At 42.8% G+C, this 24,098-nt stretch overlaps 1 protein-coding gene across 3 annotated transcripts in view; it reads right to left on the bottom strand.

The window, feature by feature from the left end:
* Positions 1–1,286: 1,286 nt before the first annotated feature.
* Positions 1,287–24,098, bottom strand: part of LOC129812538 (ena/VASP-like protein) — a 64,318-nt gene continuing 41,506 nt past the window's right edge. For all 3 annotated transcript variants that reach the window (XM_055864177.1, XM_055864176.1, XM_055864179.1), the window contains 8 exons: positions 23,586–23,857; positions 23,195–23,313; positions 22,925–22,952; positions 14,323–14,353; positions 14,140–14,200; positions 2,005–2,062; positions 1,818–1,875; positions 1,287–1,477 (listed from right to left, as the gene is read on the bottom strand). In XM_055864177.1, coding sequence (XP_055720152.1) covers positions 1,440–1,477; positions 1,818–1,875; positions 2,005–2,062; positions 14,140–14,200; positions 14,323–14,353; positions 22,925–22,952; positions 23,195–23,313; positions 23,586–23,857 — 665 coding nt within the window. In that variant the 3' untranslated portion in view covers positions 1,287–1,439. The remainder of the gene's footprint in view (positions 1,478–1,817; positions 1,876–2,004; positions 2,063–14,139; positions 14,201–14,322; positions 14,354–22,924; positions 22,953–23,194; positions 23,314–23,585; positions 23,858–24,098) is intronic.

Here is a 24,098-nt window from a genome sequence, read left to right as displayed (position 1 = left end):
TATTTCTATATAGCCTACACTTTCTCGTTCTGAACTTCTAGCATGAGTGTGGCTTTGTGACAATGATCAACAGCAGCTGCTTACCGATTTGTCAGCTCCAACGCAGTTCCACCTCCGACACTGCCAAAACATCAGCAATGCGTATGTCGACTCTTGCCGGTTAACGCTTGATTTGATTGATTCTAGGCCTCATTGTCTTTTTCTATGTCATAACGATTTATAAATAAAACACACCACTCTATACTGTAGACAGGTCTATTGTTTTGTTTAAATTAATTTACTTTCAGTTTTGAAATTTTATTCAGAACTTAGTCAAAGTTAATATAATGTCACAACCGCTATTCAATCAAATATTTTCCTGAAATAAGCATTTTCCTATCATCACAAATCATTTTTGCACTGATGTATGTAATTATTTTCATTTTGCAAGAGCAAATGGCTCTATTTTCACATATCAAATTCAAGTTCAACTTTAAATAGCAAGGAGGACATTCACAAAAACAAACCACCATTGTAAACATACCACTTTAAAAAAAAAACCAATTCATTTTTTTTATAAAGATCAGATTCATGCATGGTTAAAACACAGGAACAAATCATATGCACATACTGTATAGTTACTTTGGGTTTTGTAGGGATAGCCTATGGATAATTTGATCTCTATTGGGAAAACTTAGATGGTGAATTTACAGTTTTGGATACTTTTTTTGTGTGAATGATCCCCAAATGAAAACCTTTAGCAACGGACAACAAAAACGAGTGTTTCTTATTGGACATGTCCAGGTAGTCCCTCCCTGGTTCAGTCAGTTGTCTTCTGTTTGGTGCCTAATGAACACTGCCCTGTTACTGGTGAATAGATAAAAAGCTTTTTAAAAACTGCTGAGGTCAGGTGACTAAAGCACAGTATGTGCCATATGTGCTCGTCAAACACCCAAGGATAAAGTAAATCATATAAAATATAAAAGGCTGATGTAAATGGTGTGCAAGTTTCCTCCAGGACCCGCCAATGTAGAACAACAGTTTTGTCTGTCTCTATATATAATATTACAAATAATAAAATAATCACAGTTTTTTAAAATAATAAAACGGTACAAACGTAGGAAACAAAAATATTTTCTTTTGTAAGACTTAGAACAGAGCAGAAAACTGCAAACTGAACCGAGTCTGTAAATGCACGGAGAGGAAAAAAACGGAAAACGGTACAAGCGTCCGTCCATCCTTCCGTCCGTACATCCTTTGTTCATTTAACCATTATTCTATCTCGCTCATTCTCACTTTTTTTCCCCCATCCCTCTGTTCTGCACAGCAGACTCAATGTTGGCTCAACCTTTCTGCAGCGTCACAGCAATGTTTCATAGCGTCACAGAAACGTCGAGAGAACCTTTCTTCCCGAGCACATCTTATCCTTCATACTTGCAGCACGTCCCACTGTCCAGATATTATGATGTATGGATTCGACCAATTTCTTGTCTAATGGCTGAAAGAGAACACAATATTGAGAAAATCACGTGTGCGTGTGTGTGCGCGTGTTCTGTAGAGAATGGGTACTGGAGGACAGCATTATCACTGAACCGTCATCTATTTCAAAAGGAATGGGGTTTACTATGAAGAAGTAAATAGGTGAACTGTAGCATCATCTTAGGACATAATTAATTAGGCAACCTTTGTTCGCCGTAATGGCAAAACTGAATTGGACTACAGAAAGTGTATAGAACATGAACAGGAAGGACCTTAGTCAGTTTGCAGGTAAATCGCTCACTGATGGTGGCAAGCCTGTTCAATAACAACAACATGCATAAACACTCTGTATCACCTACCATTAATGATCTCATCTTTCACCTTCTGCAATTCACGTACAACTTCCTCCAAGATTTCCTGTGGGGATAAAAGTTGACACAGTTGACATTTTCTGCTACTTTCACAATACTTTTATTCCATTAACGATTGAAGAATGCCATACTGATCCGTCCAGTATGTATTACAGTTTTGAAATTAGATTTCTACCTGCTTCATCCTGTCAAAGTCTATGTCTCCTTCACTAGTGCTGCCCACTGGTCGCACCCTGCAAAACAACAACAACCACAGGAATGATTGGAAATGATCGATAAATATTTCATAGTAAATTAAAACCTATACAGTACATTAAAGCAGACATTTTCTACAGCTAATGACAAGTGACAAGCAACATTCATCCTTGATTGTTAGATGAAGGTACAGTATCTTATATTGATATAGCATGGTGGTGTTAGCAATGTAAGGCAGCAATCCATTCACTGTTTATTAAGGCGATAAAGCCAAATTGGCGGGCCATGTACAGTACCAGTCAAAAGTTTGGACACACCTACTCATTCAAGGGTTTTCATTTTCTACAGTGAAGAAAAATAGTGAAGACATCAAAACTATGTAATAACACATATGGAATTATGTGGTAACCAAAAAAGTAGCCACCCTTTCAAAGTAGCCACCCTTTGCCTTGATGACAGCTTTGCACACTCTTGGCATTCTCTCAGCCAGCTTCATGAGGTAGAATGCACTTCAATTAACTGGTGTGCCTTGTTAAAAGTTAAGTAGTGTAATTTCTTTCCTTCTTAATGTGTTTGAGCCAATCAGTTGTGTTGTGACAAGGTAGGGGTGCTATACAGAAGATAGCCCTATTTGGTAAAATACCAAGTCCTTATTATGGCAAGAACAGCTCAAATAAGCAAAAGAGAAACGACAGTCGATCACTACTTTAAGACATGAAGGCCAGTCAATCGGGAACATTTCAAGAACTTTAAAAGCAGTCGCAAAAACCATCATGCGCTATGATGAAACTGGCTCTCACGCCACAGTAAAGGAAGACCCAGAGTTACCTCTGCTGCAGGGTATAAATTAGAGTTACCAGCCTCAGCAATTGCAGCCCAAAAAAAATGCTTCATAGAGTTCAAGTAACAGACACATCTCAACATCAACTGTTCAGAGGAGACTGCGTGAATCAGGCCTTCATGGTCGAATTGATGCAAAGAAACCACTACTAAAAGATACCTATAAGAAGAAGAGACTTGCTTGGGCCAAGAAACACGAGCAATGGACATTAGACCGGTGGAAATCTGTCCTTTGGTCTGATGAGTCCAAATTTTAGATTTTTGGTTCCACCCGCCGTGTCTTTGTGAGACGCTAAGTAGGTGAACAGATGATGTCCGCATGTGTGGTTCCCACCGTGAAGCATGGAGGGAGGTGTGACGGTGCTTTGCTGGGGACACTGTCAGTGATTTATTTAGAATTCAAAGCACACTGAACCAGCATGGCTACCATAGCATTCTGCAGCCATACGCCATCCCATCTGGTTTGCGCTTAGTGGGACTATAATTTAGTGGGACTATAATACAACTTTTGACTAGTACTGTATATTATCATCACAAGCTTCCTCAATGCATTAAGCAAACACTCCCATGGTTCTTGTTTCCCATTGAAAATACTGAGAATATATTTCCGTGTCTAGGGTTTTTTACGAGAATGGTGCGACAAACAAAAAAATCCAGTCAGTGGCAGTCCTGTGGGTGAAAACAGCTTGTTGATGGGAGGTCGAAGGAGAAAGGCAAGAATCGTGCAAGCTAATAGGCGGGCCACAAATGGCAAATAACGGCACAGTGCAACAGTGGTGTGCAGAACAGCATCTCGGAACGCACAACTCGTCGGTCCTTGTCATGGTGGGGCTATTGCAGCAGACAACCACACCGGGTTCCACTCCTTTCAGCTAAAAATAAGAAGCTGCTGCTCCAGTGGGCATGCGGTCATCAACACTTGGAAAAACATAGCCTGTTACGACGAATCCTGGTTCTTGTTGCATCATGCTGATGGATTTCGCGGAAGAAGCATGAGTCCATGGCCCCATCCTGCCTGGTGTCAACGGTACAGGCTGGTGGCGGTGGTGTAATGGCCTGGGGAATATTTTCCTGGCAAACGTAAGGTCCCTTGATACCAATTGAGCAACGTTTCCATGTCCCAAATAATTCAGTCTGTTCTGGAGGCAAAGGGGGGGTCTGACCCAGTACTAGTGGGTGTACCAAATAAACTGGCTACTAAGTGCATATTTCCTCATCTAAGAGAACATAATGCTATGTAATATGAACCTCTCAATAACTCCCATATTTACTTAAAGTTATAGCCTGGTACCAGATCTGTTTTACTGTATAGCCAACAACTGCCATAGATGAGCAAATCCACACTTATCAGTAAAATCCCACATATAAAAAATAATAATTCTACATTTAATTCGTATTCGTATTCCTTTTCATTACAGTGTAATCTACAACACTAAATAGGCAAAATAATAAAGTGACAATATAACATCAAATACCATATGCAGTGCCTAGAGAAAGTCTATGCAAGTCTTCACATTTTTCTGCCTTAAAATTAAATCTAAAAAGGGATTCAATATAATTGTTCCCCCTTACAGATCTACACAACCTACTCCACATTTTCAAAGTAAAAGAAAGTTATAGAACAACAAATTTATGAACAAATTAAAAATATAAGATGTCTTGATTGCATATGTCTTCACACTCCAGAGTTAATACTAGGTGGAAACATCTCTGGCAGCCATTGCAGCTGTCATTTTCAATAAGATTCTACCAACTTTGCACAACTCTTAGGGCAAAATACACTTAGTGTACAAAGTATTATGAAAACCTGCTCTTTCCATGACATACAGTACAATGACCAGGTGAATCCAGGTGAAAGCTATGATCCCTTATTGATGTCACTTGTTATATCCACTTTAATCAGTGTAGACGAAGGGGAGGAGAGCGGTTAAAGAAGGATTTTTAAGCCTTGAGACAATTGAGACATGGATTGTGTATGTGTGTCATTAAGAGGGTGAATGGGCTAGAAAAAAAGATTTGAACAGTGTATGGTAGTAGGTGCCAGGCGCACTGGTTTGTGTCAAGAACTGCAACGCTGCTGAGTTTTTCACGCTCAACAGTTTCCCATGTGTATTGTCATTTCGTGGCCCTTTCTGGGTATAGATCGTGGCTTCCCCCTCTCTCACTATCTCCTACACCCAGGTTCTGTTATCTCAGGTTGTAAATTCCTGGCAGACTCTCTCCCCCTGGCCATGCAGTATGGAGAGAGAGTTTCACAGTAGAACAAAGGAACTCCCGCCAAATTCTACATTCCAGAATTTGAGAATTGAACAATATCCATATTTTGGAGAATGTGTAAACGGTCGGTGGAGAAGCCAGCTACAACCCGGTCCGTTTTGTTTCATGTTTGTGACCTCATGAAAGATAATACAGCCACATTACCCTAACTCTGTTTATACAGGTTCCTCAGTTATGAGGCTTGCATCTAATTATTGTATATAATGAATGAGTAACTTAAATGAATAATGAATAAGGGAACACTTAAACAACCCAATGTAACTCCAAGTCAATCACACTTCTGTGAAATCAAACTGTCCACTTAGGAAGCAACACTGATTGACAATAAATTTCACATGCTGTTGTGCAAATGGAATAGACAACAGGTGGAAATTATAGGCAATTAGCAAGACACCCCCAATAAAGGAGTGGTTCTGCAGGTGGTGACCACAGACCACTTCTCAGTTCCTATGCTTCCTGGCTGATGTTTTGGTCACTTTTGAATGCTGGCAGTGCTTTCACTCTAGTGGTAGCATGAGACGGAGTCTACAACCCACACAAGTGGCTCAGGTAGTGCAGCTCATCCAGGATGGCACATCAATGCGAGCTGTGGCAAGAAGGTTTGCTGTGTCTCTCAGCGTAGTGTCCAGAGCATGGAGGCGCTACCAGGAGACAGGCCAGTACATCAGGAGACGTGGAGGAGGCCGTAGGAGGGCAACAACCCAGCAGCAGGACTGCTACCTCCGCCTTTGTGCAAGGAGGAGCAGGCGGAGCACTGCCAGAGCCCTGCAAAATGACCTCCAGCAGGCCACAAATGTACATGTGTCTGCTCAAACAATCAGAAACAGACTCCATGAGGGTGGTATGAGGGCCCGACGTCCACAGGTGGGGGTTGTGCTTTACAGCCCAACACCGTGCAGGATGTTTGGCATTTGCCAGAGAACACCAAGATTGGCAAATTCGCCACTGGCGCCCTGTGCTCTTCACAGATGAAAGCAGGTTCACACTGAGCACATGTGACAGACGTGAGAGTCTGGAGACGCCGTGGAGAACGTTCTGCTGCCTGCAACATCCTCCAGCATGACCGGTTTGGCGGTGGGTCAGTCATGGTGTGGGGTGGCATTTCTTTGGGGGGCCGTACAGCCCTCATGGGCTCGCCAGAGGTAGCCTGACTGCCATTAGGTACCGAGATGAGATCCTCAGAGCCCTTGTGAGACCATATGCTGGTGCGGTTGGGTTCCTCCTAATGCAAGACAATGCTAGACCTCATGTGGCTGGATTGTGTCAGCAGTTCCTTTCAAGAGGAAGGCATTGATGCTATGGACTGGCCCGCCCGTTCCCCAGACCTGAATCCAATTGAGCACATCTGGGACATCATGTCTCGCTCCATCCACCAATGCCACGTTGCACCACAGACTGTCCAGGAGTTGGCGTATGCTTTAGTCCAGGTCTGGGAAGAGATCCCTCAGGAGACCATCCGCCACCTCATCAGGAGCATGCCCAGGCGTTGTAGGGAGGTCATACAGGCGCGTGGAGGCCACACACACTACTGAGCCTCATTTTGACTTGTTTTAAGGACATTACATCAAAGTTGGATCAGCCTGTAGTGTGGTTTTCCACTTTAATTTTGAGTGTGACTCCAAATCCAGACCTCCATGGGTTGATAAATTTGATTTCCATTGATAATTTTTGTGTGATTTTGTTGTCAGCACATTCAACTATGTAAAGAAAAAAGTATTTAATAAGAATATTTCATTAATTCAGATCTAGGATGTGTTATTTTAGTGTTCCCTTTATTTTTTTGAGCTGTGTATGATTTAGGTCACCTGCTAAAATAACAGTTCCGGTCTGGATTTGATCTAATAGCTTAAATTCTATCTAAAAACACCATATTTGCCACTGGTGGGACAGACAATAAAATCAAGGTGTATTTTTAACCATGTAAAGTCCAATTCAACATTAGAAAACATTCTTGGTCCATGTGCTGCGATATAAGGGAAAACAATGTATTCTTATATATCAGGATTCCTACACCTCTGCTGTTACTACAGTAGGCGGCAGCATAGGCTTCTCCAACTCAGCTCCTCTTAAAATATTCCTTTTCTCATTTTTTAAAAAGTAACCCTTGCAAGAATGTGGGCTGAGAAGACATATTTTTTTTTTAAACCAAGCAAAGTAGGTCTTTGTACTTGAGACGCTATGCCTTTTTATGGCTCTCACCCACAAACATCCATAGAACAATTATTGAAAATGATTGACTTACAGTGCCTTCGGAAAGTATTCAGACCCCTGATTTTTTTACACATTTTGTTACATTACAGCCTTATTCTAAAATGTATTAAATTGTTTTTTCCCCTCATCAATCTACACACAATACCCTATAATGAAAAAGAGGCGACTCCGGGATGCTGGCTTTCTAGGTAGAGTTGCAAAGAAAAATCCATATCTCAGACTGGCCAATAAAAGATTAAGTGTCACGATCGACCATGGGAGAGAGAAAAGACCAAGGCGCAGCGTGTAAAAAATGCATCTTCTCTTTATTAAGGAGATGACCAAACGAAGCAAAACAACAAATCGAAGACCGTGAAACCAAAAACCGACTAAATGCAAAACATGCAAACTTGACACAGACTAAGACACCGACTAAGTCAATGACCCAACAAACACATGATGCCTATGGCCGCCTAAAATATGGCTCCCAATCAGAGACAAATGAAAGACATCTGTCTCTGATTGAGAAACCACTCAGGCAACCATAGACATACCTAGAAACCCTCACTAAACCATAGACATACCTAGACATACTCACTCAACACAAAACCACACACACAAAACCCAACAACCCCTTAACCATATAATCACCCAAACACCAACCTCCCCCATGTCACACCCTGACCTAACAAAAATAATAAAGGAAACAAAGATAACTAAGGCCAGGGTGTGACATAACCCCCCCCTTAAGGTGCGAACACCGGGCGCACCAACATAAAGTCTAGGGGAGGATCCGGGGTAGGCCTTAATATGGCGGCGGCTCGGGTGCAGGACGTGGCCCCCACTCCACCATAGTCGATCTCCGCTTCGGTGTCTCTGGTAGATCCTGGCTGAATGGCGGATTCAGCCGATCCTGGCTGGCGGACCACTCTGGCTGATCATGGCAGGCGGGCGACTCTGGCTGATCATGGCTGGCGGGCGACTCTGGCTGATCATGGCTGGCGGGCGACTCTGGCTGATCATGGCTGGCGGGCGACTCTGGCTGATCATGGCTGGCGGGCGACTCTGGCTGATCATGGCTGGCGGGCGACTCTGGCTGATCATGGCTGGCGGGCGACTCTGGCTGATCATGGCTGGCGGGCGACTCTGGCTCGTGGCAGACGGATGGCTCAGAAGGCGCTGGGCAGACAGATGGCTCAGATGGCGATGGGTAGACTGGCAGCTCTGACGACTCGGGGCAGACTGGCAGCTCTGACGACTCGGGGCAGACTGGCAGCTCTGACGACTCGGGGCAGACTGGCAGCTCTGACGACTCGGGGCAGACTGGCAGCTCTGACGACTCGGGGCAGACTGGCAGCTCTGACGACTCGGGGCAGACTGGCAGCTCTGACGACTCGGGGCAGACTGGCAGCTCTGACGACTCGGGGCAGACTGGCAGCTCTGACGACTCGGGGCAGACTGGCAGCTCTGGCCGGCTGAGACGCACTATCAGCCTGGTGCGTGGTGCCGGCACTGGTGGTACCGGGCTAGGGACACGCACCTGAAGGCTAGTGCGGGGAGAAGGAACAGGGGATACTGGACCCTGGATACGCACATTAGGCCTAGTGCGTGGTGCCGGAACTGGTGGTACCGGGCTGGGGCCACATATCTCAGGGCTAGTGCGGGGAGCAGCAACAGGACACACTGGGCTCTCAAAGCGCACTATAGGCCTAGTGCGTGGTACCGGCACAGGTGGTACCGGGATGAGGACACGCACCTCAGGGCGAGTGCGGGGAGAAGCAACAATGCGAACAGGGCTCTGGAGACACCCTGGAATCCTGGGGCGTGGTGCCGGAACTGGTGGTACTGGGCTGGGGCGGGAAGGTGTTACAGGAGGTGTAGGACTAGGAATGCACACAGGAGGCCTGGTTCGTGGGACTGTCATTCCCAGACGGTTAGCACGCAACTCAGGACGAGCATGAAGAACTGACTCAGGTAACATCACATCCCGCACACGCTCTGTCGGGTGGATGTCGTGCCTCACGCACCAACACAGCAGCTCCCTCTTTCCACTCTCCTCCAAACTCCTCAATAAATCCTTAACAGTCTCTGTATCCTTCCCATTGCTCACCTCCAGTATCTGCACAACGGGCTCTGGCTCCCTCCTTTCACGCTGCTTGGTCCAAATTGGTTGGGTCATTCTGTCACGATCGACCATGGGAGAGAGAAAAGACCAAGGCGCAGCGTGTAAAAAATGCATCTTCTCTTTATTAAGGAGATGACCAAACGAAGCAAAACAACAAATCGAAGACCGTGAAACCAAAAACCGACTAAATGCAAAACATGCAAACTTGACACAGACTAAGACACCGACTAAGTCAATGACCCAACAAACACATGATGCCTATGGCCGCCTAAAATATGGCTCCCAATCAGAGACAAATGAAAGACATCTGTCTCTGATTGAGAAACCACTCAGGCAACCATAGACATACCTAGAAACCCTCACTAAACCATAGACATACCTAGACATACTCACTCAACACAAAACCACACACACAAAACCCAACAACCCCTTAACCATATAATCACCCAAACACCAACCTTCCCCATGTCACACCCAGACCTAACAAAAATAATAAAGGAAACAAAGATAACTAAGGCCAGGGTGTGACATTAAGATGGGCAAAAGAACACAGACGCTGGACAGAGGAACTCTGCCTAGAAGGCTAGCATCCTGGAGTCGCCTCTTCACAGTTTATAATTGTTTTTTAAATTTTTATTATTATTATAATAAAAAAATTGCTACCCCTTTTTCCTCACCAATTTCATGGTATCCAATTGGTTACAGTCTTGTCTCATCGCTGCAACTCCTGTACGGACTCGGGAGAGGCAAAGGTAGAGAGCCGGGCATCCTCCGAAACACAACCCAACCAAGCCGCACTGCTTCTTGACACAATGCCCACTTAACCCGGAAGCCAGCCGCACCAATGTGTCAGAGGAAATACTGTACACCTGGCGACCGTGTCAGCGTGCAGTGCGCCCAGCCCGCCACAGGAGTCGCTGGTGTGCGATGGGACAAGGACATCCCTGCTGGCCAAACCCCCCCCTGATGCTGGGCCAATTGTGCGCATGAGTCTCCCGGCCGCGGCCGGCTGCGACAGAGCCTGGACTCTAACCCAAAATCTCTAGTGGCACAGCTAGCACTGCGACGCAGTCACTGTTGACAATGAGACTGGTGTTTTGTGTAGAATACTGATTATTTTTTACATTTAATCTATGTGGAAAAAGTCAAGGGGTGGTGAATACTTTCCGAAGGCACTGTACATGCTATACTTCCATATTTTATATTGGTATGTTCAGTGTTTATGTATCTTATTGGCATCTGCTAATTCTATAGTTACTTCCTAGAGAAGAACAGTTACTTGTGGACAATAGAGTCTAGATTTTACTGGGGGGAGGGGGAAAGAATATTGTCTCAATTTAAGATAAGCTGGTCTTAGGCATCACTGTATGTAGCCTAGTATGCTTATCACTTTTTTTCCACGCTTCTTACTCTCCTCGGGGCATAGATCAGCTTTAATATTGCAGATTGTATTTCTACAATTTTTTCAATTTTTTTCTTCTGTATTATTTTCCCCTAACCCTGCCTAGCAACCCTTCCCTAATTGGAGTAAACTGATAAACAACAATACTTAGGCTTCTTCTTACAGCTTAAACATATTATATCATTAAGCAATAAGGCATGAGGGGGTGTGGTATATGGCCAATATACCATGGCTAAGGGCTGTTCTTATGCACAACGCAGAGTGCCTGGATACAGCCCTTAGCCGTGGTATAATTGCCATATACCACAAACCCTGAGGTGTCTTATTCCTATTATAAACTGGTTACCAAAATTATAAGATCAGTAAAAACAAATGTTTTGTCACACCCAGTCTGATATACCACGGCTGTCAGCCAATCAGCATTCAGGGCTCGAACCACCCAGTTTATAATATATAATTTCCATTATTGTGTTTTATTAAAAAAAATATTATTGTGCTATTATTTTCCACTAACCCTACCACTCCTCCACTAATTGGGGTAAACTAATGGCCAACAATACTTAGGCTTCTACTTACAGTTTATACAGTTTTTGCTTTAGCTCCCCTCAAGCCGTCCCATATATCTCTGAAAACCATTCAGTGTTGATTTCTAATTGCCATATATTTTTCAACTGTGCTGTACTGTGTCACAAAAGTTCAGAATCGTTCTATTCTCATAGTTTCTACAGATTGTAAATTAAAGATGAACATTTTTACTAAGAGTATTATTAATCGATTGACTATGGCCTTTCAAGTCGCCCACTAGTGCCATTTGCAGAGTTAGCTCCCCAGGTAAATGTTACAATTCTTTAGCCATTCCTGAACCTGCGACCAAAAATAAGCTACATACTGTATGTACAAAAACAAGTGATCTAATGAGTCTGTCTCTTCACAGCAAAATCTGCTGATCTGGGATGGTTGTATCCACTAGTGCCATTAGTAACACACTACGGCGTCACGGATTAAAATCCTGCAGCGCACGCAAGGTCCCCCTGCTCAAGCCAGCGCATGTCCAGGCCCGTCTGAAGTTTGCCATTGACCATCTGGATGATTCAGAGGAGGAATGGGAGAAGGTAATGTGGTCTGATGAGACAAAAATAGAGCTTTTTGGTCTAAACTCCACTCGCCGTGTTTGGAGGAAGAAGAAGGATGAGTACAACCCCAAGAATACCATCCCAACCGTAAAGCATGGAGGTGGAAACATCATTTTTTGGGGATGCTTTTCTGCAAAGGGGACAGGATGACTGCACTGTATTGAGGGGAGGATGGATGGGGCCATGTATCGCAAGATCTTGGCCAACAACCTCCTTCCCTCAGTAAGAGCATTGAAGATGGGTCGTGGGTGGGTCTTCCAGCATGACAACGACCCGAAACACACAGCCAGGGCAACTAAGGAGTGGCTCCGTAAGAAGCATCTCAAGGTCCTGGAGTGGCCTAGCCATTCTCCAGACCTGAACCCAATAGAAAATCTTTGGAGGGGGCTGAAAGTCCGTATTGCCCAGCAACAGCCCCGAAACATGAAGGATCTGGAGAAGGTCTGTATGGAGGAGTGGGCCAAAATCCCTGCTGCAGTGTGTGCAAACCTGGTCAAGAACTACAGGAAACGTATGATCTCTGTAATTGCAAACAAAGGTTTCTGTACCAAATATTAAGTTCTGCTTTTCTGATGTATCAAATACTTATGTCATGCAATAAAATGCACATTAATTACTTAAAAATCATACAATGTGATTTTCTGGATTTTTGTTTTAGATTCCGTCTCTCACAGTTGAAGTGATAAAAAATTACAGACCTCTACATGCTTTGTAAGTAGGAAAACCTGCAAAATCGGCAGTGTTTCAAATACTTGTTCTCCCCACTGTACATAATTCTATATTGGCTGCAAGAATTTTGTATAATAAATTAAATTGAAAAACTACGTTTTTAATCGTGCGTTGTTTTGCGTATCGGTTCATACATAAACCATGTGCCATGGAATCGGCACATCAAAAATCTCTTCCCAACTATTTTGCAACCTGTATGCAGCTGTCAATTTATTGGTCCTTAAATGAAACTGGTATACTTATTTTATTTATCACAATTTTCTTTAACCAATTTGGTCTTTAATGTAGGGTCAACAGACAAGTTCCTTACCTTCTCTCCCTTCCACTTGCCTCTTCCATTTTTGCAGTATTGCTGCAATCATTTGGCGAGTTATGTCACTCATTCTTTTTTTTTTGCTGGTCCAGTTCCTCTTCTAAAATTCGCTACTTTGTTTCCAGAATGCCAATTTTGTTGTCCTGTTCGTCCAAGCACCCGCCCTGTATATGCATATCTGACATGATAGACTCTACTTTCCTTTCAAGAAAATCTACTTTTTTTAAACAACAGATTGTAACAGTTAGTTTGTTTTGGTGTTTTCCGGGATATCCTTTAGCTGGTCGTTATTTTCATCTCCAAGTTGTTCGTTGTCTTTTCCTCTAAGGGAAGTCATGGCTTGTTGGGTTCGAGTCACAGCTTTGCTTTACCCACAGATTGGTTCGCTGTTGTATATAACTGACCACTCACTCTCTCCCGGTTGCTTGATCTATCGACTTTAGAGGCTTAATTTAAACTATTGTCTGGCTTCTTCATATAATCACAGTTTTGACAGTACACAACAGAGCTACTGTCCTGTCGGTACATGCATGCACCTCTCAAAAGGTGGTTCTAGCATGTATTGACTCGGGTGTAAATATTTATGTAAATTATGTATTTTTCTATTTAATTTTCTATACATTTCCATGTATTACTAACATCTTTTTACTTAGTTATTATGGGGTATTGTGTTTTTTTTAAATCCATTTTGAATTCAGGCTGTAACAACAAAATGTGGAATAAGTCAAGGGGTTTGAATACTTTCTGAAAGCACTGTATGATGTGCAATGTTGGTAGAATCTTATTCCAAATGATTCTCAGCTGTAATGTCTGACAAAGGTAATTCCATCATGTATCAGCTCTGGGTTGTGAAGACATCTGCAATCAAGACATCTTTTAACATTTTGATTAACTTTCTTTCATTTTGAAAATGTGAAGTAGGTTGTGTAGATCTGTAGGAACAAAATCTAATTGAATCCATTTTTAGTTAACATGTTAAGGCAGCAAAATGTGAAGGGGGGCAAGGGGTGTGTAGACTTTCACTAGGCACTGTATCCCTTCTCATTGTGTCACTAGATCTTTTAAAAGGTTTTGGGAGCCCCTATCAAACAGATGACGATACTAACCTTAATACCAGTGAAGACTTGTCTACAGAGTTTGCTCGGTCCCATGGATTCATCCCAGCACCTAGAAGGAGAGACGGTCACAATTAGAAGAGACTCACTTTAAAAAGCAACATCGCTCTATACATCCAATAGAAAATATAATGGTCAGACTCAGAAAAAATGTGGAGGCAAGAGTGTGTATACCTGTAGAGTTCTGCCCTGGCTTGGGATCCTCCTATAATGGAAAATGAAAATGGATGATTGTGTGTGTGTGTGTGTGTGTGTGTGTGTGTGTGTGTGTGTGTGTGTGTGTGTGTGTGTGTGTGTGTGTGTGTGTGTGTATATATATACAGTGGGCTACAAAATTACTGACACCCCTGACTGGCAATGCACAAACAATACTTAAAAAAATATAAACAATATAATTATAGAGATAAACTCAAAATACCAACATGTGAGAAAAACTGTACTTTATTAATGTTTCAATGGAACCAACCAAAATCAAACAATTATTTTATACAATATAAATTGAACCATACTCAAGGTTTCATAATTATTGGCACTCCTCGTTTAGTACTTAGTATAACCACCTCTGGCAAGGATAACAGCATGCATGGAGTCTTTTCCTGTAATGTTTGGCAAGGTTAAGGAACACATTTGGAGGGATTTTGGACCATTCCTCTATGCAGATCCTTTCAGGATCCTTCACATTCTTGGGTTTGCGCTTATGAACTGCCCTCTTCAACTCAGCCCACAGGTTATCGATTGGATTGAGGTCCGGCGACTGAGATGGCCATGGCAGAACACTGATTTTGTTGTCACAGAACCATTTCTGTGTGGATCTTAAGGTATGTTTCGGGTCATTGTCTCATTGGAAAGTCCATCTATGGCCAAGTCCCAGCCTTCTAGCAGAGGCAACAGCCAAAATTGCCTGATACTTTGTGGAATTCATTATGCCATCAATCTTAACCAGTGCCGCTGGACCTCTGGAATTAAAACAGCCCCAAAACATCACTGACCCCCCTCCATATTTCACCGTGGGTATATGGTACCTCTCCTTGTATGCATCTCTGTTTCGACGCCAAACATGCCGATGCTGAATCTGACCAAAACGTTCAATTTTGGTCCCATCTGACCACAGCACCTTCTTCCAGGCATAATTTAAATGACGTTCGGCAAACTCCAAGCGTTTGCGTCTGTGTCTTGTGGTCAGAAAGGGCTTTCTTCTGGCAACCCTTCCAAAGAGCCTGTGGTTGTGGAGGTGACGTCTGATGGTGCTTTTTGAAACCTGTTGACCCCAAGACGCCACCAAGGCCTGCAATTCTTTCACAGTGATTCTTGGGGATTTTGTTGCTTCTCCCACCATCCTTCTCCCTATCCTGGGGGGCAAAATGCATTTGCGTCCTCTACCCATGAGGTTTTCAACTGTTCCATATCTTTTGCATTTTTTTTTTTAAATAATTTCCCTGACAGTGCTCAGTGATATATTCAATCGTTTGTGGATCTTCTTGTAGCCATTACCAGATTTATGAAGGTCTACGACCATCTGTCTCTTTTGAACTGCCAGTTATTTTGTTTTCTTCATGGTGTTGGATGACAGTGGGATATTGCATGTGTGTCACCTCATTTTTATACCCTAGTGAAACAGGAAGTGATGTAATGGCTCAAAATAGTTCCTTAAGACTTAGATAAACTTAAATACGTGGAATTTAATTTGTGGTTTAATTTTGGTAGATGTTATTTACAATTATCTTTAAGGGTGCCATTAATTGTGAAACCTTGATTTGGAGGACATTGATTTTTAATTAAATCAAACAATTATTTTGGTTGGTTCCATTGAAACATTAATAAAGTATCGTATTTCTCACATGTTGGTATTTTGAGTTTATCTCTATAATTATATTGTTTATATTGTTTAAGCATTATTTGTGCGTGGCCAGTCAGGGGTGCCAGTCATTTTGGAGCCCACTGTGTATATATATATATATATATACAGTGGGGCAAAAAAGTATTTAGTCAGCGAGCAATTGTGCAAGTTCTCCCACTTAAAAAGATGAGAGAGGCCTGTAATTTTCATCATAGGTACACTTCAACTATGACAGACAAAATGAAAAAAAAAAAAAAAATCCAGAAAATCACATTGTTGGATTTTTAATTAATTTATTTGCAAATTATGGTGGAAAATAAGTATTTGGTCAATAACAAAAGTTTATCTCAATACTTTGTTATATACCCTTTGTTGGCAATGACAGAGGTCAAACGTTTTCTGTAAGTCTTCACAAGGTTTTCACACACTGTTGCTGGTATTTTGGCCCATTCATCCATGCAGATCTCCTCTAGAGCAGTGATGTTTTGGGGCTGTTGCTGGGCAACACGGACTTTCAACTCCCTCCAAAGATTTTCTATGGGGTTGAGATCTGGAGACTGGCTAGGCCACTCCAGGACCTTGAAATGCTTCTTACGAAGCCACTCCTTCATTGCCCGGGAGGTGTGTTTGGGATCATTGTCATGCTGAAAGACCCAGCCACGTTTCATCTTCAATGCCCTTGCTGATGGAACAAGGTTTTCACTCCAAAATCTCACGATACATGGCCCCATTCATTCTTTCCTTTACACGGATCAGTTGTCCTGGTCCCTTTGCAGAAAAACAGCCCCAAAGCATGATGTTTCCACCCCCATGCTTCACAGTAGGTATGGTGTTCTTTGGATGCAACTCAGCATTCTTTGTCCTCCAAACACGACGAGTTGAGTTTTTTCCAAAAAGTACTATTTTGGTTTCATCTGACCATATGACATTCTCCCAATCTTCTTCTGGATCATCCAAATGCTCTCTAGCAAACTTAAGACGGGCCTGGACATGCTTACTGGCTTAAGCAGGGGGACACGTCTGGCACTGCAGGATTTGAGTCCCTGGCGGCGTAGTGTGTTACTGATGGTAGGCTTTGTTAGTTTGGTCCCAGCTCTCTGCAGGTCATTCATAAGGTCCCCCCGTGTGGTTCTGGGATTTTTGCTCACCGTTCTTGTGATCATTTTGACCCCATAGGGTGAGATCTTGCGTGGAGCCCCAGATCGAGGGAGATTATCAGTGGTCTTGTATGTCTTCCATTTCCTAATAATTGCTCCCACAGTTGATTTCTTCAAACCAAGCTGCTTACCTATTGCAGATTCAGTCTTCCCAGCCTGGTGCAGGTCTACAATTTTGTTTCTGGTGTCCTTTGACAGCTCTTTGGTCTTGGCCATAGTGGAGTTTAAAGTGTGACTGTTTGAGGTTGTGGACAGGTGTCTTTTATACTGATAACAAGTTCAAACAGGTGCCATTAATACAAGTAACGAGTGGAGGACAGAGGAGCCTCTTAAAGAAGAAGCTACAGGTCTGTGGGAGCCAGAAGTCTTGCTTGTTTGTAGGTGACCAAATACTTATTTTCCACCATAATTTGCTAATAAATTCATTAAAAATCCTACAATGTGATTTTCTGGATTTTTTTTTCTCATTTTGTCTGTCATAGTTGAAGTGTACCTATGATGAAAATTACAGGCCTCTCATCTTTTTAAGTGGGAGAACTTGCACAATTGGTGGCTGACTAAAAGCTTTTTTGCCCCACTGTGTATATATATATATTGTGTGTGTGTACATATACACACACACACACACACACACACACACTATATATATATATATGTATCAGTCAAACGCTTGGACACCAACTCATTCAAGGGTTTGTCTTTATTTTTTACAATTTTCTACATAGACATCAAAACTATGAAATAACACACATGGCATCATGTAGTAACCAAACAGGTGTTAAACAAATAAAAATATATTTTAGATTTTAGAGTCTTCAAAGTAGCCAAGCTTTGCCTTGACAGCTTCCCGAATTCTTGGCATTCTAGTATCGTTAGTATTGTCATCTGGGGCGGCAGGTACCCTAGTGGTTAGAGTGTTGGACTAGTAACCGTAAAAGTTGCAAGATCAAATCCCTGAGATGAAGAGGTAAAAAATCTCTTGTTCTGCCCCTGAACAAGGCAGTAAGAAAGAAAATAAGAATTTGTTCTTAACTGACCTGCCTAGTTAAATTCTCTCAACCAGCTTCATGAGGAATGATTTCCCAACAGTATTGAAGGACTTCCCACATATACTGAGCACTAGTTGGCTGCTTTTCCTTCACTCTGCAGTCCAACTCATCCCAAACCATATCAATTCGGTTGAGGTCAGGTGATTGTGGAGGCCAGGTCATCTGATGCAGCACTCCATCACTCTCCTTCTTGGTCAAATAGCTCTTATACAGCCTGGATGTGTGTCACTGGGCAGCTCTCGGCTGTGCTTCCCTTTGTAGTCTGTAATAGTTTGCAAGCCCTGCCACATCCGACGAGCGTCGGAGCCGGTGTAGTACGATTCGATCTTAGTCCTGTATTGACGCTTTGCCTGTTAGATGGTTCATCGGAGGGCATAGTGTGATTTCTTATAAGCTTCCGGGTTAGAGACCCGCTCCCTTTAGCTTGATGCGGATGTTGCCAGTAATCCATGGCTTCTGGTTGGGGTATGTACATACAGTCACTGTGGGGACGACGTCATCGATGCACTAATTGATGAGGCCAGTGACTGATGTGGTGTACTCCTCAATGCCATCGGAAGAATCCCGGAACATATTCTAGTCTGTGCTAGCAAAACAGTCCTGTAGCTTAGCATCTGCTTCATCTGACCACTTTTTTTATTGACCGAGTCCCTGGTGCTTCCTGCTTTAATTTTTGCTTATAAGCAGCTTTCAGGAGGATAGAATTATGGTCAGATTTGCCAAATAGAGGGCGACAGAGAGCTTTGTACACCTCTCTGTGTGTGGAGTAAATGTGGTCTAAAGTTTTTTTCTCTCTGGTTGCACATTTAACATGTTGGTAGAAATGAGGTAAAACGGATTTAAGTTCCCCTGCATTAAAATCCCCGGCTACTAGGAGCGCCGCCTCTGGAGGAGCGTTTTCCTGTTTGCTTATGGCGGTATACAGCTCATTGAGTGCGGTCTTAGTGCCAGCATCAGTCTGTGGTGGTATGTAGACAGCTACGACAAATACAGATGACAACTCTCTAGGTGTGGTCTACAGCTTATCATGAGATACACAACCTCAGGCGAGCAAAACCTTGAGACTTCTGTATATATTGTGCACTTGTTTAAAAATATACATAGACCACCACCCCTTGTCTTACCAGAGGCTGCTGTTCTATCCTGCCGATAGAGTGTATAACCCGCCAGCTGTATGTTGTTAATGTCGTCGATCAGCCACGACTCGGTGAAACATAAGATATTACAGTTTTTAATGTCCCGTTGGTAGAATATGTGCTTTAAGTTCTTCCAATTTATTATCCAGCGATGGTACGTTGGCCAATAGGACTGATGGCGATACCTCTTCCATCTTTTTCTCCTGCAAATGATGAGGATGAGGGCCTGTTTGGGTGTCTGGAGTAAATCCCTCTCGTCCGACTCATTAAAGAAAAATTCTGCATCCAATTCAAGGTGAGTAATCACTATTCGGATGTCCAGAAGATCTTTGAGGTCATACGAGATGGTAACAGCAACATTATGTACAGTTGAAGTCGGAAGTTTACATACACTTAGGTTGGGGTCGGTTAGGACATCTACTTTGTACAAGACACAAGTTATTTTTCCAACAATTGTTTACAGACAGATTATTTCACTTATAATTCACTGGATCACAATTCCAGTGAGTCAGAAGTTTACATACACCAAGTTGACTGTGCCTTGAAACAGCTTGGAAAATTCCAGAAAATGATGCCATGGATTTAGAAGATTCTGATAGGCTAATTGACATAATTTGAGTAAATTGGAGGTGTACCTGTGGATGTATTTCAAGGCCTTCCTTCAAACTCAGTGCCTCTTTGCTTGACATCATGGGAAAATCAAAAGAAATCAGCCAAGACCTCAGAAAAAACTTGTAGACCTCCACAGGTCTGGTTCATCATTGGGAGCAATTTCCAAATGCCTGAAGGTACCACATCCATCTGTACAAACAATAGTACGCAATTACAAACACCATGGGACCACGCAGCTGTCATACCGCTCAGGAAGGAGAGGTAATTTTTCTGTCTCCTAGAGATCTACATACTTTGGTGCGAAAAGTGCAAATCAATCCCAGAACAACAGCAAAGGACCTTGTGAAGATGCTGGAGGAAACAGGTACAAAAGTATCTATATCCATAGTAAAATGAGTCCTATGTCGACATAACCTGAAAGGCTGCTCAGCAAGGAAGAATTCACTGCTCCAAAACCGCCATAAAAAAGCCAGACTACGGTTTGCAACGACACATGGGGACAAAGATCGTACTTTTTGGAGAAATGTCCTCTGGTCTGATGAAACAAAAATAGAACTGTTTGGCCATAATGACCATCATTATGTTTGGAGGAAAAAGGGGGAGGCTTGCCAGCCGAAGAACATCATCCCAACCGTGAAGCACGGGGGTGGCAGCATATTGTTGTGGGTGTGCTTTGCTGCAGGAGGGACTGGTGCACTTCACAAAATAGATGGCATCAGGAGGACGGAAAATTATGTGGATATAGTGAAGCAACATCTCAAGACATCAGTCAAGAAGTTGAAGCTTGGTCGCAAATGGGTATTCCAATGGACAATAACCCCAAGTATACTTCCAAAGTTGTGGCAAAATGGCTAAAGGACAACAAAGTCAAGGTATTGGAGTGGCCATCACAAAGCCCTGACCTCAAACCAATAGAAAAGTTTGGGCAGAACTGAAAACGCGTGTGCAAGCAAGGAGGCCTACAAACCTGAATCAGTTACACCAGCTCTGTCAGGAGGAATGGGCCAAAATTCACCCAACTTATTGTGGGAAGGTTGTGGAAGTCTACCCGAAACGTTTGACCCAAGTTAAACAATTTAAAGGTAATGCTACCAAATACGAATTGAGTGTATTTAAACTTCTGACCCACTGGGAATGTGATGAAAGAAATAAAAGCTGAAATAAATCATTCTCTCTACTATTATTCTGACATTTCACATACTTAAAATAAAGTGGTGATCCTAACTGACCAAAGACAGGGAATTTTTACTTGGATTAAATGTCAGGAATTGTGTTTAACTGTATTTGGCTAAGGTGTATGTAAACTTCCGACTTCAACTGTACAAAATCAGTTACAAACAATGCGGAAAAACAAACAAAATAGCATGGTTGGTTAAGAGCCAATGAAACTGCAACCATCCTCTCCATCCACCCCCACACAATCACACCTCCTTCTCAATGCTTCACGGTGGGAACCACATATGCAGAGATCATCCCTTCATCTCATCAGTCTCACAATTCTTTTACATTTGGACTCATTTGTCGAAAGGACAGATTTTCAATGGTCTAATGTTCATTGCTCGTGTTTCTTGGCCCAAGCAAGTCTCTTCTTCTTCTTATTGGTGTCCTTTAGTAGTGATTTATTTGCAGCAATTCGACCATGAAGGCCTGATTCACACAGTCTCCTCTGAACAGTTGATGTTGAGATGTATTACTTGAACTCTGTGAAGCATTTATTTGGGCTGTAATCTGAGGTGCAGTTAACTCTAATTAACTTATCCTCTGCAGCAGAGGTGACTCTGGGTCTTTCTTTCCTGTGGCGGTCCTCATGAGAGACAGTTTCATCATAGTGCTTGATGGTTTTCGCGACTGCACTTGAAGAACCTTTGAAAGTTCTTGAAATGTTCCGGATTGACTGACCTTCAAGTCTTAAAGTAAAGATTGGACTGTCGTTTCTCTTTGCTTATTTGAGCTGTTCTTGACATAATATGGACTTGGTACTTTACCAAATAGGGCTATCTTCTGTATACCACCCCTACTTTGTCACAACTCAACTGATTGGCTCAAATGCATTAAGGAAAGAAATTCCACAAATTCACTTTTAACAAGGCACACCTGTTAATTGAAATGCATTCCAGGTTGGTTGAGAGAATGCCAAGAGTGTGCAAATCTGGCATCAAGGCGAAGGGTGGCTACTTTGAAGAATCTAAAAGATCAAATATATTTTGATTTGTTTTTTTGGTTACTACATGATTCCATATGTGCTATTTCATAGTTTTGATGTCTTCACTATTATTCTACAATGTAGAAAATAGTAAAAATAAAGAAAAACGTTTGAATGAGTACACGTGTCCAAACTTTTGACTTGTACTGTGTGTATATATAGATATATCATATTTTTTTATACTGAGTGTACAAAACATTAGGAACACCTGCTCTTTTTATGACAGAGGGACCAGGTTAATCCAGGTGAAAGCTATGATCCTTTTTGATGTCACATGTTAAATCCACTTTAATCAGTTTAGATGAAGGGGAGGCGACAGGTTGAAGAAGGATTTTTAAGCCTTGAGACATGGATTGTGTATGTGTGCTTTTCAGAGGGTGAATGGGCAAGACAAAATATTGTGTGTAAAGAACTGTAACACTGCTAGGGTTTTTCACGCCTAACAGTTTCCCATGTGCGTCAAGTATGGGTCCACCATCCAAAGGAGATCCAGCCAACTTGACACAACTGTGGGAGGCATTGAAGTCAACATGGGCCAGCATCCCTGCGGAACGCTTTCGACACCTTGTAGAGTCCATGCCCCGATGAATTGAGGTTGTTCTGAGGGCAAAAGGGTGTGCAAATCAATATTAGGAAGGTGTTCCTATTGTTTTGTACACTCAGTGTATGAGTAAGTGTGTGCACAAGTCTCTTTAGATTGCTTGAATGCAATTATTGTTGCTGGATAGACCCACCCGGGGAAACTAATACTTGATATTTTAAAAGAAGATTAGCTGCATTACCTCTTCAGGTCTCTCTGAGGCTTTCCGTCTGCAGGAAAAGCAAAATCAGGCATTTAGATAATGAAAAAGACAACTCCAGTCATTTTGTGTTATTTCACAGGCTAGTAGCCTACTTACTTACAATCGCATCAAGGAATACATTTTTGAACTCCAGAATGTTCATTTAGAAAATGTGGTCTTTTGATGTGCTATAGTTGGGATAGGGATTTTCAATTACATGTATTTCAATTCGATTAAATACATATTTCTTTCACACTGTTTTCCTCTCACCTGCGTGCTAGAAGGGCGTTCATTTCCTGCATCAGCCCCTCCCCTCCAGCACCACTACCTCCACTCGAGCGGTTGGCATCATTCTTGGCTCCACCTGTTCCTGGTGGACTGTTCTCATCCTGAGGAGACACAACATTGGTCAACATACGAGTTCCATCTTATAGAAGCCAACCAACAGGTAATGTGTATATGGTTTGAATGTCCAAGCAATTTTCACATAGATATGAATGGTCATGTTCAGTGGGTCACACCGTAGCAAAACATTTTCAAATGTATTGCAAAGAAAGAAAAAAAATCAAATTTCTTATTGGACATGTTTAGGTAGTACCTCCTTGTTTCAAAACGTTTTCTTCTTACTGACCATGATCCACGTCTAAGCTGAGATACTAACCCTTGCAACTTTACGGAGTTTGGCTCCAGCGAGGGCAGCCGCCAGTCCTGAGAGTGGCTGCGCCAGCTCATTGCCTGCCTCCCCTACCGGTGGCCCCCCGGGCCCTCTACCAACCGGCAGTGGAGGGGGCATGGGCGGTGGCACCGTGGCCGGAGGCGGGGGGCCCGGTGGAGGAGGGGGGGCCATGGGTGCCATAGGGGCAGGGGGGGGCATAGGCATAGGTGGGGCCACTGGTGGGGCCAAAGCCAGCAATGCGGGAAGAGAAACTGGACCTGGGAAAGAAACAGCATAGGTTCACATCAGGTGACATCGGATTCCTCATTGGCTAACACTGCTGGCGAGCACTGATTGGAAACTGATTAGATTAACAGTCTCAGATAAGAAGAATTTAATTTAAAGTTAATCAAAATGCAAAAGTACAGTAACAGATGGCTGAATTGTCTATGGGGACTGTTATTGTATTCATAATAGGTATAGGCTTCCATCCACATAAGCCAGATGCATGTTGTGTGA

The sequence above is a fragment of the Salvelinus fontinalis genome, chromosome 16, assembly GCF_029448725.1.
Source record: "Salvelinus fontinalis isolate EN_2023a chromosome 16, ASM2944872v1, whole genome shotgun sequence".
Classification (NCBI taxonomy): domain Eukaryota; kingdom Metazoa; phylum Chordata; class Actinopteri; order Salmoniformes; family Salmonidae; genus Salvelinus; species Salvelinus fontinalis.
The sequence above is the reverse complement of the archived record's forward strand: the minus strand, read 5'-3'. Positions and strand labels throughout refer to the sequence as shown.